We start from the raw sequence: 18238 nt of genomic DNA on the forward strand, positions 1-18238 counted from the left end.
TCAGAGCCTCTGAGGATGCAGGTCTAGCCTTAGGCAAAAGATGAGGGAAGAAAAGTTCTGGGGGTTCTGCTGATTTGGGATCTCCTCAAAAAAGCTCCAAGATAATTTTTCTTCACTCTAAGCACAACCAGAATCTCTGGAGAGTGTGAGATTACTCACAAGGGATCCATGCTGTAGCATGCACATCCCCAGAGCAGTGAAGGGGCCAAGTGAGCTCTAGGTGCACTCTAGGGCCTAGGGGGCTGGCATCTGTAGCCATTAAAACCATTCTCTCTGCTCCCTTACCAGATCAGGCCCAAGACTTTTTTGTCTTGGCCTGAGAAGCATTAAGTTAGGGCATTCTAGTTTTTCCTGGATAAAAGAGAGATAAAATCAAAGGAAGAGGAAGCCACTTTTTTTCATGGAACACCATTTTTTAACTGAAAGAATGACTTACTATTTAGACTTGGGTATTGGCAGACATTTTCTCAAAAAAATGAACAATGAATAAAATGAGCCTGTCACTTCAAGGGAAACAACTGACAGTATTTGTGGGCAATGATATAAAATGCAAGCTTTCAAGTGAAAATTAAAATTCTGAAACTTGCATCTACCACCATGAGTTTGACAGCTTCCAAATACTTGAAGACTTTTCTGATGAAATTGGTGGTGACATTAACAAATGTTATCTTTTGGCATTGTAAAATGAAATGGAAAACATTTGGAAGATGTGCAAAATCCAGTGAGCCTATTTTCCAAATGACCAAAGCATGATGGATTCAAAGCACTGGCTCGACCAATAGATTTTAGTGTAAATGAGTATGAAGACTTCACTGATATGGGCTCAAATTCAATAATGGAAATTATCTGGAAAGGCTACTGAAACATTCCTCCCTTTCTCACTTACATATTTGTGTGAGGTTGGATTTTTTTTCATATACTTCAACCAAAACAATGTATTGCAAAAGACTGAATACAGAAGCATATATGAGAAGCCAGCTTTAGTCTATTAAGCTAGATGAAAAAAAAGTTGCAAAAATGAAAAGAAGACCATTCTTCTAATTTTTTTTTTTTTTTAAGATGAAATCTCGCTCTGTCATCCAGGCTGGAGTGCAGTGGCATGATCTCAGCTCACTGCAACCTCCACCTCCCATGTTCAAGCGGTTCTCCTGCCTCAGCCTCCCAAGTGGCTAGGATTACAGGCGCCTGCCAATACGCCTGACTAATTTTTATATTTTTAGTAGAGACAGGGTTTCACCATGTTGGCCATGCCAGTCTTGAACTCCTGATCTCAAGTGATCCGCCTGCCTCAGCCTCTCAAAGTGCTGGCATTACAGGCATGAGCCACCACACCTGGCCATTCTTCTAATTTTGTTTTGGAAAATATAGTTTTCATTAAAAATTGTTATGTTAACAAGATAGCTTTAATATTGTCTTTCTTAAATAAATTAGTGACAAAATATTTTAAAGCTTTCTCAGCTTTAATATTTAATTTGGTAAGTATCAGTAGATATAAACAACACAAACAAAAGCTCTTTGGGTTCCTCAATAATTTTTAGGAATATATAAGGTCTCCTGAGGTTGGAGGATTGCTCAAGCCCAAGTGACGGAGGTTGCAGTGAGCCAAGATTGCACCATTGTACTCCAAACTGGGTAACAGTGAGAGCCTGTCTCAAAAAAAAAAAAAAAAAAAAAGATAGCTCTCTGAGGGCATGACTCAATTTTCTAGCTTGGCCTTTCTGTCCACAATTTGGGAATAACCCATTGCCAGACCAGACAGCTGTCAAGGACTACTCTGAAGCTGGATTGAATTTCCAGCACTCAGCGTGGCCTCATTCATCCCATGGATTCTTTTTCATCTCCAGAGTTTGTGTATGTTCGTACAGGATTGCCCCAAGACACATGCTGTATCTAACCAGCTGCCCTGCAACAGGTCCCAAATTCTATTTTGAAATGGCCCATTAGAGCACTCTACTCTCAAGGCACCCAACTCCAAGAGCCTCTCTGTCACCAAGGCAGGCAGAGGACAACACCAGCAGCTAAAATTCCCTTTCAGAAGCAGAGAAAATGATTAATCCTCAGCCTAGAAAAACTCATTGTCATAGTTATCATCAGTCACTCTTCCATTCACCCATTCACTCCCTCATTCAACATTGTCAGAGTCCCTATCTCCTGCCAATTGTGCTAAGTGCCGGGAAACATCTACCCTTGACAATTCCTATTCATTCCCTAAGATTCTGGTCAAAGGTCAATGAAGCTTTTGCTGGTCAAGCTAAGCACAACTGATTCTATTTAGTATAGCATCATCAAAATGTGCCACAGATGTATTCTGTCTGTTCCTAAATTCCTGGTAGAATGTGAGCCCTCTGGGGGCAGGGAGTGGACCTTGGTCATTTAAGTATGCCCAGGAACCTAAGCTTGGCTTGGGCCTGACACATTGCAGGCATTCACTGAATAAATAAATGAAAGCTTAAAGCCCATCTGGCTCATGTCTCAGCTGTTCAACACAAAGGCAGAATTTAAAACAGAGCCAAAACAGTGCATTTCCCAACATGCTATGAGTCACTCTGAGCCACTGATGAGAGGGCAATCAGTGAGAAGAATCTCAGACTATTCTAATGCTGACAGTCAGAGCTGCAGTTAATTCTAAGAGAGCTGACACAACCCCACCTCAGTGCCCTGGAGCTGTTACCCAAACTTCCATGCAGGCTGTGGGCTCAGGCCCTTCCAGGAGGTAGAACAGCTGTTTCACACTACAAGACTAGTCAGTGGGGAATCCTTTCTGGTTGTACAAGCTCGGTTGGGAGTGAGTCTCTCTGATCCTAGTGACCTTAACCCTAAAACTTTCTCAGTTTTAATATCCCCACAAGGCTAGCTCATCCGCTGAACTGCCTCCTGGGTGCAATGAGCCACAAGGAGGGCCCAAGCCGCAGATTTACCTGAATCCTCAGGTCAAACTGCCACTCTGCTACTCTAACCCCAGCACACGTTACTCATGGAGGAGGAAGAGCATGAATTTTGGGGACGAGACACACAGTTGTGAGTTCAAATCCCAGTTGTCATTTTCAATATGATCTTGGAATATTACTCAATTTCTTTGAGCCTCAATTTCCTCATTTATGAAATGGGAATAAAACCATATTTTACAGAGTTGTGAGGACAGAAGGAAATAAATTATGTAAAGTACCTGGCCTGGGCCTGGCACAAAGTAGGTGCTCAATACCCGTTAGTTTCTTTCCTCTTCTGCCCTGGAAGAAATGACAGGGAAACTTACTAAGTGAGACTTGCCCAAACCAAATTTATTTCTTGAAGCAAAGGACAGAAGGACTAGACAAGTGACTTCAAGGCCTCTTTGAACCCCCAGCTCCTTGTTTTCTGGCTATAACTTCCTAATAAAACCTTCAGTGTTTGCAGTTCCACCAGCCCCTTCTTTCTGCTTTAGTTTCCCTACATCATTTTTCACAGTAGATAGATCTACTCGTAGCTACCACTTGTGCTAAGCATCCTAAGCATGGAGGGGGAAATAATAAAGGGAGCTAAGGGCCTTTGGTGGAGAATGAAGGGGAGATGGACTGCAGCATGTTGGCCCACAGGCTGCACAACCATGCAGCTGCTGTGCTGGGAGCCACCCAGAGTCTGAAGGATGAAGGCAGGCTCACAGGCACAGAACCGAAGGCACACACACAGGGCCCTTCCCAAGACATAGCATGCCTCTCCTCAGTCCTTCTCTGCTTCTGCACATCCTGCCAAGAAGGACCAAATACATAAAGTAGTCACACCTTCCCATATGCTGTTCCTTCTGCCTTTTTCTTCTCTTTTTTTTAGGCTCGATCCGGGTGTTACATCCTCTTAAGTCCACAGGAAGAATGAACTTGGCTTTGCTCTAGGATATCCTAACACTCTTTTGTTTAAAAACGTATCTCTAGAATAGAGCTTATCATATATATTCTAGTGGTTGAAATCTGTCCTTTCCACAATACTGTGAGCTTTTCAAGGGCAGAGCCTGTGTCCCACAAGTCACTGTATTGCAGTCATTCAGCAGAAGCTGTAGCACAGAGTAGGCACAGGTAAGTGTTTGGATACACGATGGAAGATTATACACAATGGAAGTTGGCACATATCATTAATAGATCAGAACTGGGGGAAGGTTTTTTGTTCTGTTTTAAACTAAGGTTGTTTCTGTTCTTGTTTATGGAAAAGCTCCTCCCTGGGAAACCCATTGTTTGAAGAATACCCTAGGTCTCCTCAAAGATCCCCCTGGCACCCTCAATTCAGCAGCTCCCAGACCCAGTCACATGTCAGAGTCACTTGGGAACAATTCAACAATAGATACCTGCGATCCAGACCTGGAGACTGATTCTGTAAGTCTGGGATAGGGTCCAGCAAAGCACAGGGGATCTGATGATTATTAGGTTGGGGCAAGGGAGGGGTGGAATCAAGCAATCACAGCTGTCTCTCCCACTGAGAATTACTTCCTCACATGCTATCAGAGAATGTATTGAAGCACATCACGTTCTCTTTCCTGCTTAAAACCTTTCATTGATTCTTCACCACCTACAGGATAAAGCCTAAACCTCTTGGTGTGGTTTTCAAGAACCCTGCTAGCCCCTTCAGCCAGATGTCTCCCGACTCTCCAAATGAGTGGTGCTCGCCCTGGGTCTTTGTACAAGTTCCTTCCTTTGTTTAGACTCCTTTCTACCACCTTGTCCTCTGGAGAACTTCTACACAACCTTGAAGACTCAGCTCTGAGAAGCATTCTCTGACCCATCTTCCTCTAAGTTGTCTTGGGCAACCCTGACACCAAATATCTACAATACTCAGAGCTACCACTTGTGTTAAGCACACTGCACTTGTTGGACCCGTTATAACATTAACCTTGTAAGACTGGATTGTCTTTTCTTTTTTTTTTTTTTTTTTTTTTGAGAAAGGAGTCTCGCTCTGCCGCCCAGGCTGGAGTGCAGTGGCGCGATCTCGGCTCACTGCAAGCTCCACCTCCCAGGTTCACGCCATTCTCCTGCCTCAGCCTCCAAAGTAGCTGGGACTACAGGTGCCCGCCACCATGCCCGGCTAATTTTTTTGTATTTTTAGTAGAGACAGGGTTTCACTGTGTTAGCCAGGATGGTCTCGATCTCCTGACCTCGTGATCCGCCCGCCTCGGCCTCCCGAAGTGCTGGGATTACAGGCATGAGCCACCGCGCCCAGCCTGGATTGTCATTTTATACATGAGAAAACAAACCAAGAGGCTGAAACACTTCCAAAGGCCACTTAATAGGGTACAGGATTTGAACCTTTATTCAGAGGAAGCCGATGCTATATCTCCTTCTAGCATTACTGCAATTACTATACACACGTTCTCTAGACTATGAGCCCCTTGTGGGAAGGGACTATGTCTGATTCACTTCTGCATGCGCAGCTAGCCCAGGCCTGGCACAGAGCTGGGATCGGTTAGTGTCTGCACAATAAATGCCATGTGAAATAAAACTGGGCATCACAGCATGCGAATGGCTGGCCTAAATGAATAACTGCCAGCCTGGCCCAGTTGTGGGGGCAGACAAGAACAAAGTGGTAGAATCCTTACTTATTATAATTTTTAACAGCCATGTATTGGGTATATAAGGTCCACACACAATATATTTCCCCCAAATAAATTAAAACATAGACCCTGCTCTAAAAAATTCTAGATGAGGTAAGTAAAGGTGTTAGGATCATCCATCTGATATCAGAAATTAAAAATTTAAAACTCAGCTGGGTGTAGTGGCATGCACATGTAGTCCCAGCTATTTGGGAGGCTTAAGAAGTATCACTTGAGTCCAGGAGTCTGAGGATAGCCTGGGCAACATAGCAAGATCCTATCTCTAAATTAAAAAAAAAAAATTAAAATCCTAAGTGGGTAAGTCTTCATTTTCAAAGGTCTTTTGACATTTTTATATAGTGAGTCTCTACTGGCTTACAAAGAAGAACCAGAGGTGGCAAGGATCCCCTCAGTATCATTTCCTCCTACTGACAATAGAAGTAGTGCAGGCTGGGCAGGCACTGATTCTAAGGGGGAGGTCCCCAAAGATAGGAACTATCTTATCCATCTGTGCACCCCAAATAAAGGTCCTGGCACAGAGGTGGTTTTGATATCTGCTGAGTGAATTAAACATAATGGGATGCTTTTATTAAAGATACTGACTAATCATCTGCTCCAATTTCTTGAGGGAGCAGTGGAAGAATCGGATCTCTAGAGTTGTCCTCTGGAGAACTTCTACACAACCTTGAAGACTCAGCTCTGAGAAGCATTCTCTGACCCATCTTCCTCTAGGTTGTCTTGGGCAACCCTGACACCAAATATCTACAATACTCAGAGCTACCACTTGTGTTAAGCACACTGCACTTGTTGGACCCTAACATTAACCTTGTAAGACCGGATTGTCTTGTCTTTTTTTTTTTTTTTTTTGAGAAAGGAGTCTCGCTCTGTCGCCCAGGCTGGAGTGCAGTGGCGCGATCTCGGCTCACTGCAAGCTCCACCTCCCAGGTTCACGCCATTCTCCTGCCTCAGCCTCCAAAGTAGCTGGGACTACAGGTGCCCAGGACAACAATCGGATCTTTGCCTTTAAACTAGACTGGGCAAAGTCCCAGAGGACAATGTGGAGGGAACAAGAGGTGGGGAAGGGTAGGATGAGCTCACCTCTCCTCACCAACTGCTGGTTTACATCCTAGCAAGTCTCCTGGGGGCTTATTGAGTGTACACTGGATTACAAACTCAGTGGTCCAAGAGAGATGAAAGACAGCTAGCAGAGCTAACAGGCCAGAACACTCAGGCTTTGTAATGGCCACCTGGCACAGCTCCTGCCCCCTCTCTTAGGTGAGGCGCTTCTATGTACTAGCTGCTGCATAGGTTGCTTCTTTTGTGAAGTATTATTATTATTTTAAAAGGAGACGGTGTTTCCCTCTCTCCCCCAGGCTGGGGTGCAGTGGCGTGCACATGAAGTCCTGGGTAACTTAATTCCTGGGTTCAAGCAATCCTCCCGCCTCAGCATCCCAACTAGCTGAGACTATAGGTGTGAACCCATGCCCAGCTAAGTTTTGATTTTTTTTTTTTTATAGAACCAGAGATCTCACTATGTCACCAATGCTGGTCTCAAACTTCTGGCCTCAAGAGATCCTCCTGCCTCAGCCTCCCAAAGTGCCGGGATTACAGGCGTGAGCCACCAAGGCCTCTTGTGAAGTTCCTGATGGGGTCAGAGAGAAGCAACTTGCGGAGTCACAAAGCTAGGAGGCTAAGCTGGGAATTCAATCCAAGTCTCTAAACACTATTCCCCACTGCCTCCTACAATTGCTTTTTCAGTTGTTCTTTGTTTTTTTTGTTTGTTTTGTTTTCCTTTGCTAATAAGGTAGTAACTGTTTCAGCCTTCTTGTGCTATAAACGAGGATTTGGGTTGTTAGGAAACAGATCAATGTGGTTTAGTGGCCTGAAACAATTTGGGATCCCAATTAAAGCCATTTGGGATCCCAATTAAACTCAAGGTCCTGCTTTAAATGTGTACAGGTTATGCCAACGAGTGAAGGGGCCTGGAAAGAACCAAAGAGGCCTAAGGAGCATATGCTGTCTAAAAGGGCCAAATGCTACTCAGAGACTACTGATTACTGCCTTGTGGAAAAGTGGACCCAGCATCACCATATCTTTAGTTTAAAAAAGAGCCCCAAATCCAAATGTGTGGGAAACCTTTTGATCTTTAAAATATTGGCTCAAATGAAAATAAAAACAGAAACAAAACAATATGTGAGCTGAGGCATTACAACAAGCCTGTGGACTGGAAGTGGTCTTATTTGCCACCTTTGGATTCAGTTTGGTATATGACACTGAGTTTCATCTTCCTTACCCACTCTGTAGATGTAAGACAGGGTTATGAGTGGCAATGGGAGCCAGAGTTCCTCACCAAAGACACGCTTGTAGGCAGAGCAATGACTGAACCCTACCCTTACACTAGGTGCTTTGCACCAGGGCACAAAAGCCTGCTTCCAGACCCCACCCCCGGTCAAAGGGGGGCATAACTAGAACCGAATTTACCAGTTTGTTTCCCTTCTTTGGGGCTATAGTTTAAAAAAAAAATGCCTTGTTGAAAATCCCCCAAAGTACCTAAAAGTCCTTTTCTTTTCTTTTGTCTGACACCTACAGTTGGAGTCATTTGGGCAAATGTTTAGTTGCTCTGAGTTTCTGTTTCTTCATCTGAAAAATGGAGTAATGATAATTATATCCTCCAGTTTGTTGATCAATATTTGTTAACAACCAGGCACAGGGGTACAATGGTGACTGACATGGCTCCTGAACTCGCAGAGTTCACAAATAAAAACAAATAATCACATCAATGGTCAATCCATCATATTTGTGCTAAACGCTGCGGAGAAATACAGGTGAGGTGGGAAGATTAGAAGTAAGGTATGTAAAGTGCCTGGCACAAATAAATGAATCAGCAGGTCAAGTAGTGGAGTAGGTAAGAACATGGTAGGAACCTAGATGTCAAAGAAACTGATGAAGCTTAGAGCTCTTGGCAAAGTTGTGTCCTTAATAAAAACTGAATGGTTGAGCCATCATCCAAGCTTTTTGGCATCTCTATGTGGCAGAGACCCTGAAGTATTCTATGGTCTGCTGAATGGGAAGAAGAGAAGACAACAGCTTTCCAGCTCTCCCTTCTCCCACTCTCCCTTTCTGGATAACAGCACTCCCACGGGGGTCCCAGAGTAGGCTGGTGGGGGAAGCAGCTTTGGGGTTGGAAGCTAGACCCAGTAGGGGTTGGGGGTCCAACCTGGGGAGTCTCCTACGGAACAGTGTCAGCCTAGGATAGGAGATGGGGATGCGGATGAAGGTGGAGCTTCTGACACTCAGTAAGTGCTGACATTTTCATTAATTAAAAACCTTATTGTGATCTGAGACACAAAGGAAATCAGCATGAAAACTGGGTTACAATAAGCACGGGTTCTGGACTGATTCATTTTCTCTCTCATTCACCTAGTTATTTTTATTCTGTGTTAGCAAGGCCCTGGGCGAGGCGTGGAAGATCAGAGAAAGATGGCATAGCCTGTGTCCCTGTGGAGTTCACAGTCCAGGGCAGGCAACAGACATATCAACACAATGTTTCATCACAGAAAGGGGAGTGCTACCAGAGGGAGGCACAGAGGGCTGTGGGCACAGAGAGGGCACCTGACGCAACTGGGGAGGTCAGGGGAGGCTTTGTGGGAAGGTACCCCAAACGGCAACCCCACTCACATGCACAATTCCAGAGATTCTACTAGAAGGCTGTCAAGAGCCATGCCTTCTGGCTGCACCAGCCTCCCAGAGTCCCCTGCTGCCCGATGCAGTGTCTGCAGAGCCAAACGCATCTTCCGCCACGCCTCATCCTCATCCGGCGCCGCATCCGACCCTCCAAGACTCCTGCAGGAGCCTGCCTTCCTGGGCAGGCTCAGCCAAAAGACCAACTCAAAACTCTTTTGTCAGAGCAAGCTTAGGGAGAGCCACCCAGCCCCGAGTGCCACAACCCTCCCAGAGCGACCGTGGCCCATGTCACCCCCGCCTCTCAGTGAACACTGGCAGGGTACCTCCCATTATCTCCTTTGCTCAAAAGAAAGTGACCTTCTTCCAGGTGGCAAGCTGGAAGCTTTGGGGAATCCTCCTACTGTTCACTCTCAGCAGGATTCTCCAAACCTGGGATCTCAAGGTCGGGGTGCGCTGCCTTGCGGAGCAGGGGAGGGAAGAAGGGCAGGTTCTGCTGGGTTTCCACCTCAGTGCAGAAACCCCACCAAAAACTCTTCCGGGCAGCCTGGCTGTCTGCTCCAACTGCTCTGCTGGGTATGGCGAGGAGGCGCCAGGAGACACAGCTGCTGAGGGGGCCGCGGCTGCAGGCGCTGCAGGGGACGGAGTGGAGCCGTTCCCGGGGGCAGAGGGAAGAGGCTGCAGTCGTCCAGTCCCAGAGCCCCGAGATGGCCTGTGGCTGAGGGAGCAGGTGGGCCCGGGGGAGGTGGCGGGCCGAGAGCGGAGCTGCGGCCTCGGGATCACAGCCCAGTCCCAGTCCCAGTGTGGGTGTACGGCCAGAACGCCCGGAGGCGGCGGGGAGAGGGGAGCAGCTTCAGCCTAGTCGCAGGAGCGCGGACCGAGCCTCGGCTTTGGGGAGAGGGGTCCAGCCCCCATTCCCGCCCCGGGGGAGAAAGCTTCGGCGCCGGACCCGGGGGAAGGCTGCTACCCCAGCCGCGGCAGGATGGCCCATCCCCAACCCCGCCCCACTCCCGCTCCCGCTCGGGGAAGGTGGAAGCGCCCGAGCCGCCGAAGTCTCCCCGCTCGCTCCTACCTGCGGGCCGGGCACCAGGTTGGGTTCGTCATCCTCCCTGGGGCCGTCGTGGTCGGGCTCCGCCGGCGCCTCCGGAGGGCCTGCACCCGCTCCCGCCTCCAGGCTTGGCGGCGGCGGGGGCTCGGGCGCCTGGGGCTTCTGCGGCCCCGCGGCCCGAGCCCGCTCGCGCCTGCCCGCACCGCCGCTCGGCCTGCTCCGCCTCCGAGTCATGCCGCCGCTCGCGCCGCTCCCTCGCTCCACACGCCGCGCCGCCGCCGCCGCCGCCGCCGCCGCCGCCGCCGCTACCGCTCCCCTCACAGGACAACAGCCAATATGGCGGCGCCCGGTTCCCCCCTCCGCCTGCTGCCAACAGGTCAGAGGGCACGCGGAGTCCGCGCCGCCGCACTAGCCCCCGAGGCCGCCTGCGCCATTTTGAATAAGGTCGCCACCCGGAGTTCGGTGGGAGAAAAACTTGGTGGGGAGACGCCCTTCCCCCCCCTACGCGGGACGGGAAGGATGCAACCTGCTGGAGGAACGCGTGTAATGCGGTGGTAATCGCGCTGCACCACCCTAGCACTTAATAATTGCCTGTTAAATGGATGAGTGAATTAATTTCTATAGTGTTACAATACTTTCACACCCATCGTCTGACTCCTTCCGACAGCACAGCGAGGCAGGTACGGATCATTCCCATTTTGCAGGTGAGAAATATTGAGGCAACATAAAGGCCTGGAAAAGGTTGCTGTACATCATTTTGTTGGAACTCCTGGGCTCGTGGACGGCCTGAGTTGAAAGGGACGAAGGTCTTTATTTGCAACATATGGTCTACTGGGAGTCCAGCGTTCTGTGCTTGGGAGAGTGGGACTCAAACCCGACTCCTTGTTCCCGAGTCTGATGGGGAAGGTAGACACGTAGGTACATAGTTACAACCGGTGTGATAACGATGAGACGACTAGGTGTTTCCAAAAAAATAGTATGTGCAGGAGAGGATTTTGGAGTGGTACACAAAGGAGAATTTTTAAAACTTAATAATTATGTATTTAATTGTTAAAAATGGAATTTCCCCCCTCTTTTCTTTTTGTGAATATACTGTATAATACATGTACATGGCACAGATTAAAAAAAAAAGTTTTGAGTGAAGTCTGTCTCATGGCTGGGCTATGTACTCTGAAATTGTGGTTATATGCAGAGTTGCTATTGGTATCAACAGGGGCGGAATCCTGACACTGGCTTCCTAACCCATGGGGCAAGGGCTATTTTGAAAGGAAGAGCTACATGGAAGGCCCTGGAGCTCTCCTTAACTACCAAGAAAATAAATCAAAAATAGTACCTTATCTCACCCAGGGATTAATGCCACTATCAAAGATTTGAAAGATGCAGGGTGAGTCCCATCACATCACCATTACCTCTTCAGTTTGCCCAGAACAGAAGAGAGACGGCCTTGAAGAACAACAGAGCATTATGATAAACTTACTTATTCTGGTAAGAACCCCAACTGCAGGCATTCTTCCAGATGCGGTCCTTCTTGAGACAGATCAGCACAGTTGTTGGTCTCTAATAGGCAACAAGAGGTCTGGTCAATGGTTATTCTTCTGTACCAAACGCCAGGAATCCCTTGCATTGATCTGGCAGGGGCAGCAGTAAACCCTCACTGTCTTGCTTCAGGGTATGTCACGCTCTGGACCCAGCCACTTAGTTTACAGGGATTTTTTTTTTTTTTTTTTAATGACAGAGTCTCACTCTGTCTCCCAGGCTGGAGTGCAGTGGCGCAATTTCAGCTCACTGCAACCTCCGCCTCCTGGGTTCAAGGGATTCTCGTGCCTCAGCCTCCAGATTAGCTGGGATTAGAGGCACATGCTACCACGCCCCCTAATTTTTTTGTATTTTTAGTAGAGATGGGGTTTCGCTGTATTGCCCAGGCTGGTCTCGAATTCTTGACCTCAGGTGATGCACCTGCCTCGGCCTCCCAAAGTGCTAGGATTACAGGCGGAGCCACTGCACCCTGCCAGTTTACAGGGATTTTTTTTACTAAATCTCCATTCTAATGGATATCAGGCTAATCTACTGAGGCACTGATGACATCATCTTGATGGACCTTAAGAAAAGGGAATAGCAGATATCCTGGATGATTTGGTAAGGCATGATGTGTGTGCCAGAGGATGGATAATAAATCTCACAAATATATAGGGGCCTCGCAGTAAGCCATCTAGGAGTCTGGGATATGTTGAGATATTTCGTACAAAGTGAAGGGAAAGCTGCTGTAGATCACACTCCCTACTAGGGAAGAGGTGCAATACTTGGGCTGGGGCTTCTTTAGACTTGGTAGGTAACATAGATGTATTTCGATACATTATTATTATTATTATTATTATTATTATTTTGAGATGGAATCTCTGCTGCCCAGGCTGGAGTGCAGTGGCGGGATCTTGGCTCACTGCAACCTCTGCCTCCCGGGTTTGAGTGATTCTCCTGCTGGCCTCCGGAGTAGCTGGGGTTACAGGCGCCCACCACCATGCTCAGCTAATTTTTGTATTTTTAGTAGAGACAGGGTTTCACCATGTTGGTCAGGCTTGTCTCGAACTCCTGACCTCCGGAACCTCCGGCCTCAGCCTCCCGAAGTGTTGGGATTACAGGCGTGAGCCACTGTGCCCGGCCTGTACTTAGGTACGTTATTTTGACCAGTTACTGGGTCACTTGAAAGCTACCAACTTTAAGGCATGATCATACAAAAAGAGAAACTTTTCTTACTGGACCAGGCTGCAGAGTAAATAGTTCTGGCTTTGGTCTTAATACTCAAGCATTGGATTTTGGAGCAAGCAAATAGTTATATTCCATTTTAGAAATAGCTCCTGGCTTGCTTCAGGGGTCTGGTGAAATTGGATGCCTGATCCTGGCCTACTAGGTGACCACGTGACCTGAACTGAGTGTTATCTGATCTACTCAGCCACAAAATCGGGGTGCTCAGCAACACCCTGTCATCAAGAGGAAGTGACATGTGTGGGTTGGGTCCATGCAAATCCTAAAGCACAAGTAGGTTGCCAGAGCAAGTTACTTACATTCCTCTGCTGCAACCCTCTTCTCCATTCCATCCTTCAACCTGGATCAGTGGTTTCATGAACGGTTTACTGATGAGTTGACTAAGGAAGAAAAATCCAAAGTCCAGTTTGCAGATGGCTCTGCATGGTTTGCTGGCTCCAGCCAGAAGCAAATTGCTAGAGTGTTCTAGTCTTCCTCAGACAGGGCCCAAGGGCACAGAAAAGGGAAATCCATGCAAAGACCCTGAAATAAAGACACATCAATTCCTGGCCATTGGATCATGATTTACTCTGTTGTTGAGGGACCTCAGGAAAAAAAAGACTGCAGGCTTAGTGACAGGAAGTTCTGAGGATGACAGATGTGGAAAGATGGCCCAGAATGGCTTCAGAACATAAGGCTATTTGTGTCCCAGATGAACGTTCATCAAAAGAACCTCTTAAAAGCTCGATGGGCAGTATGGCCCCTTCTGTGGCTGTCAGACTGTCTCTTCCCAGCTATTTAAGAACTTATTCAATGGCTCCATGAGAAAACTGGCTCAGCAATTTGGACTGTCTCCTCCCTGAGGCTGGCTGACCTATCTACTCTCAGTGCTGAGTCCAATTTGCAGGAACCAGCCAGAGCCCCTGTGTGGAACCTTACTCTGAGGGGCACACCCCACTCTCTTCTAGCAGGGGGATTACTTTGGACTATGTATTAGGGCTGGTTAGCTGCTGTAACAAACCAACCTCACATAGCAAGAGTTTTAACACCTTAGATCTCGTCTTCCTCGTGTTGCAGGCCAATGCCTGTTGAAGGGGACTTTGCAGTCACTCAGGGATCCAGTCTCCTTGGATCTTGTGGCTCTGTCTTCACCTCGGCTCTCAAAGTCCTCTTCATTCATCCAGAGGATGGGAAAGGCAAAAAAGTGAGGGTTGCATGGGACATTTCTATGAGCTGTACCCAGAAATGAATATACATCACTTTTACTCACACGCCATTGGGGAGAATTCCACTGTATGGTTCCCCCAGAGGATAATCCTTCCCTCCTACTTCTTCCTCTCTCCCCAGGCAGCACTGATCTGCCTTCTGTTTCTACAGAATATTTTGCATTTTCATACAGTATGTATTCTGCTTTGCCAGGCATCTTTCCTGCAGCATAATTATTTTGATTCATCCATATTGTAGCGTGTTTAGATAGCTCATTCCTTTATACTGCAAAGTAGTATTCCATTGTATGGAAGTATCACATTTTGTATCCATTCAGTGCTGATGAGCAGTCATGACAAACATTTCTCATGCATTAAATTAGCTTACTATGCTGCTCTGAGAACTGGAAGAAAATATATTTAAAGCCCAGTACAGGCTGGGCGCAGTGGCTCATGCCTGTACCTCCAACACTGTGGGAGGACCACTTAAAGCCAGGAGTTTGAGACTAGCCTGGGCAACAAAGCAAGACCCTGTCTCTCCAAAAAAGAAAGAAAGGAAAAAAAAGCTGGCATGGTGGTATGTGCCTGTAGTCCCAGCTACTTAGGAGGCTGAGCTGGGAGGCTTGCTTGAGCCCAGGAATTCAAAGCTGTAGTGAGCTGTGATCACTGCCACTGCAGTCCAGTCTGGGTGATAAAGCAAGACCCTGTATCTGTAGGAAATAAATAAAGTCTGGGTGCAGTGGCTCACGCCTGTACTCTCAGCACTTTGGGAAGCCAAGCTAGAAGGATCAATTGAGGCCAGGAGTTTGAGACCAGCCCAGTCAACATAGTGAGACCCTCCATCTCTACAAAAAATTAAAAATTTAGCTGGGCATGATGGCACTCATCTGTAGTCCTAGCTACTAGGGAGGCTGAGGCATGAGGATCCCTTGAGCCCAAGAGTTCGAGGCTCCAGTGAGGTAAGAAGATGCTACTGCACTCTAGCCTGAGTGACAAAGTGAGACGCCTTAAAAAAATAAAAATCTCTTAAAAAAAAATGAAAATAAAATATATTTAAAACAAGTATACAATGCACAATATAGTGAAATTGTATCACGTACAACTGTTTAAACATATATTTTGTACATGTTAACATGTGAGAGCAGGATTGGCTTCATAGATACATAACCTGTGCCACCACATAGGGCTCCACGCTCAGAAGGGCTGTGTGCCTGGCTCAATGCTCTGCTGTCGCTTCCTTGAAATTCTTTATTCTTTATTTATTTATTTATTTTTGGAGACGGAGTCTCTCTCTTTCGCCCAGGCTGGAGTGCAGTGGCGCGATCTTGGCTCACTGAAAGCTCCGCCTCCCGGGTTCACGCCATTCTGCCTCAGCCTCCGGAGTAGCTGAGACTACAGGAGCCCACCGCTATGCCGGCTAATTTTTTTGTATTTTTAGTAGAGACGAGGTTTCACCGTGTTAGCCAGGATGGTCTCCATCTCCTGACCTCGTGATCCACCCGCCTCAGCCTCCCAAAGTGCTGGGATTACAGGTGTGAGCCACCACTCCCAGCCTTGAAATTCTTAATGTTTGAACAAAGGGCCCACATTTTCATTTTGCTCTGGGCACTATAATTTATGTTGCAGGACGCACGGCGAGCTACATAAATTGTATAGTTTTTAACTGTTTTTAGGGGACATACAAGTAAAAGTTTTTAACTGCTTTTAGGGGACATACAAGTAAAAGTTTTTTTTTTTTTTGAGATGGAGTCTTGCTCTGTCCGCCAGGCTAGAGTGCAGTGGCACAATCTCGGCTCACTGCAACTTCCACCTCCCGGGTTCAAGTGAGTCTCCTGCCTCAGCCTCCCGAGTAGCTGGGATTGCAAGTGCGTGCCACCACGCCCGGCTAATTTTTGTATGTTTAGTAGAGACAGAGTTTCACCATGTTGGCCAGGCTGGTCTTGAACTCCTGATCTCAAGTGATCCACCCACCTTTGTGGGCAGCAAGCCACCCAGGTGCCAAGGCAAGAGACCAAGGGCACGAGCTGTTCCAGTATAATAAAATATATAAAACAATAAGAGTTATACTAGATCTAGATCATAGACATGATTATATGTGAATATCATTAATCATTAGTTTGTAGCAATTACTCTATATTCCAGTATTATAATAATCCTTGCTGTACAATCATAACCTAGGAAAAACCAGGCCATACAGAGATAGGAGCTGAAGGGATATAGTGAGAAGTGACCAGAAGACAAGAGTGGGAGACTTCTGTTATGCCTGGACAGGGCCGCCAGAGGGCTCCTTGGTCTAGCCGTAACGCCAGCATCTGGGAAGACGCCCATTGCCAAGTGGACCGTGGTCTAGCAGTAGTGTCAGTGCCAAGGAAAAACACCCGCTACTTAGCAGACCGGGAAAGGGAGTCTCCCTTTCTCCAGGGGAGTTTAGAGAAGACTCTACTCCTCCACCTCTTGTGGAGGGCCTGACATCAGTCAGGCTCGCCCGCGGTTATCCGGAGGCCTAACCGTCTCCCTGTGATGCTGTGCTTCAGTGGTCACATTCCTAGTCCGCCTTCATGTTCCATCCTGTACACCTGGCTCTGCCTTTTAGACAGCGGTAGCAAAATTAGTGAAAGTACTAAAAGTCTCTGATATGCAGAAATAATGGCGTAAGCTGTCCTCTCTCTCTCCCCCCGCCTTGGCTGTCAAACAGGGAGGGGGCTCCTGTCCAGTGGACACATGACTCACGTGACCTTATCAATCATTGGAGATGACTCACACTCTTTACCCTGCCCTTTTTGCTTTGTATCCAATAAATAACAGTGCAGCCAGGCATTCGGGGCCACTACTGGTCTCTGCATCTTGGTGGTAGTGGTCCCCCGGGCTCAGCTGTCTTTTCTTTTATCTCTTTGTCTTGTGTCTTTATTTCTACAATCTCTCATCTCTGCACACGGGGAGAAAAACCCACTGACCCTGTGGGGCTGGACCCTACACACCTTGGCCTCCCAAAGTGCTGGGATTACAGGTATGAACCACCACGCCACTGCAAGTAAAAGTTTTGAAAGCCACTAAGCGCTTGGGCTTTTGGAACCCCAAATCCAGGATGGTTTGCAAGGCCTCCTCCTTTCCACCCTGTGACTTAGTCTCCCCTCCCAAGGCAACAGGCATGGAATCCCTAGTTGCTCACGTGGAGAGGAAGGAAGGGGAAATTGCAAGGGCAATGTAAACTAGATTACCATCTCAGCATTGTTTCCCATCGGTACAGGTAATGTTTGGTGCTGATGAGCCTCACAGGTGTGTGCTTCAGCCAGCCCCAGGGAAGTCACTGAGCACCATCTGTCCAATCCCCCTCATCGCAGAGGAAAGCAGATCCAAGCCCCTTCCTCTCCTTGAGTTCTGGAGTTGGACCTCAGCCAGACAGAGGGATTTCTTAGCACTTTTTGAGGGAGGAAACCAACCCTGATCCCCTCTTCCTCAGTCCTCCTCCTTCTAACCTTGAGAATGGGCTTGCACCTTTGGGCAAAAGGAGTTTAGAGGAGAGGAAATATGGTTGCAGAGGGTGAGAGATGGGGTCAGTTATGAGGGATCTTGAATCCCAGGGTGAGATTGGACCTTCCTCTAGGGTGATGGAGCTGGGGCACAGAGGAAGAAGGAAATAGGGAAATCCAGGTAAGGCCCTCTGGGGAGGTGAAACATGCTGGACTTTGCCTTGATCTTTTCCAGGCCTAAATGTTATAGTAACTACTATTAAAAGTTTTAATGGTATATTTTTAACAGATACTCTTTTTCTAAGAGTAGTAAATTGCTAGTAGATTGCATTATTAAAGTAAATGGTAATTACTCCTGATTATTACTTAACTGGGCAAGAACAATTAAACCTATACTAAAGGCCCTATGAGGGACCATCACCAGGGGAAGGAATAAATCATCACAGACAGTGTTGAAGAACCTGAATTTGCCTGGGGTGTTTAGGAAACAAACCTCCCAAATAAGGGAGGAGAGACTTCCTGTTGTTCACCACTCTGTCATCAT

The 18238-nt window shown here is 47.3% G+C and overlaps 2 protein-coding genes across 12 annotated transcripts in view; one reads left to right on the forward strand and one right to left on the reverse strand.

Moving 5' to 3' along the window:
• Positions 1-10619, reverse strand: part of FAM193B (family with sequence similarity 193 member B) — a 34886-nt gene extending 24267 nt beyond the window's left edge. For 2 of the 11 annotated variants that reach the window (XM_031011396.3, XM_055386374.2), the window contains exons 1-2: positions 9230-10284; positions 3167-3227 (exon numbers count right to left, since the gene is read on the reverse strand). Coding sequence is in view for 3 of the 11 variants with exons in the window: in XM_019026804.4 (XP_018882349.2) it covers positions 10305-10514 (210 nt within the window). In the remaining 8 variants the exon portion in view is untranslated. Of the gene's footprint in view, positions 1-3166; positions 3228-9229; positions 10285-10304 lie in introns of those variants that run through there. The other 9 variants (XM_019026804.4, XM_031011392.3, XM_055386378.2 and 6 more) reach the window with 7 other exon arrangements.
• An 83-nt stretch (positions 10620-10702) lies between these two features.
• Positions 10703-18238, forward strand: part of TMED9 (transmembrane p24 trafficking protein 9) — a 48698-nt gene continuing 41162 nt past the window's right edge. Inside the window, exon 1 of the mRNA XM_063707020.1 lies at positions 10703-10984. The gene's annotated coding sequence lies outside the window, so the exon portion shown is untranslated. The remainder of the gene's footprint in view (positions 10985-18238) is intronic.

Source organism: Gorilla gorilla, chromosome 4 (genome assembly GCF_029281585.2).
Source record: "Gorilla gorilla gorilla isolate KB3781 chromosome 4, NHGRI_mGorGor1-v2.1_pri, whole genome shotgun sequence".
NCBI classification, from domain to species: domain Eukaryota; kingdom Metazoa; phylum Chordata; class Mammalia; order Primates; family Hominidae; genus Gorilla; species Gorilla gorilla.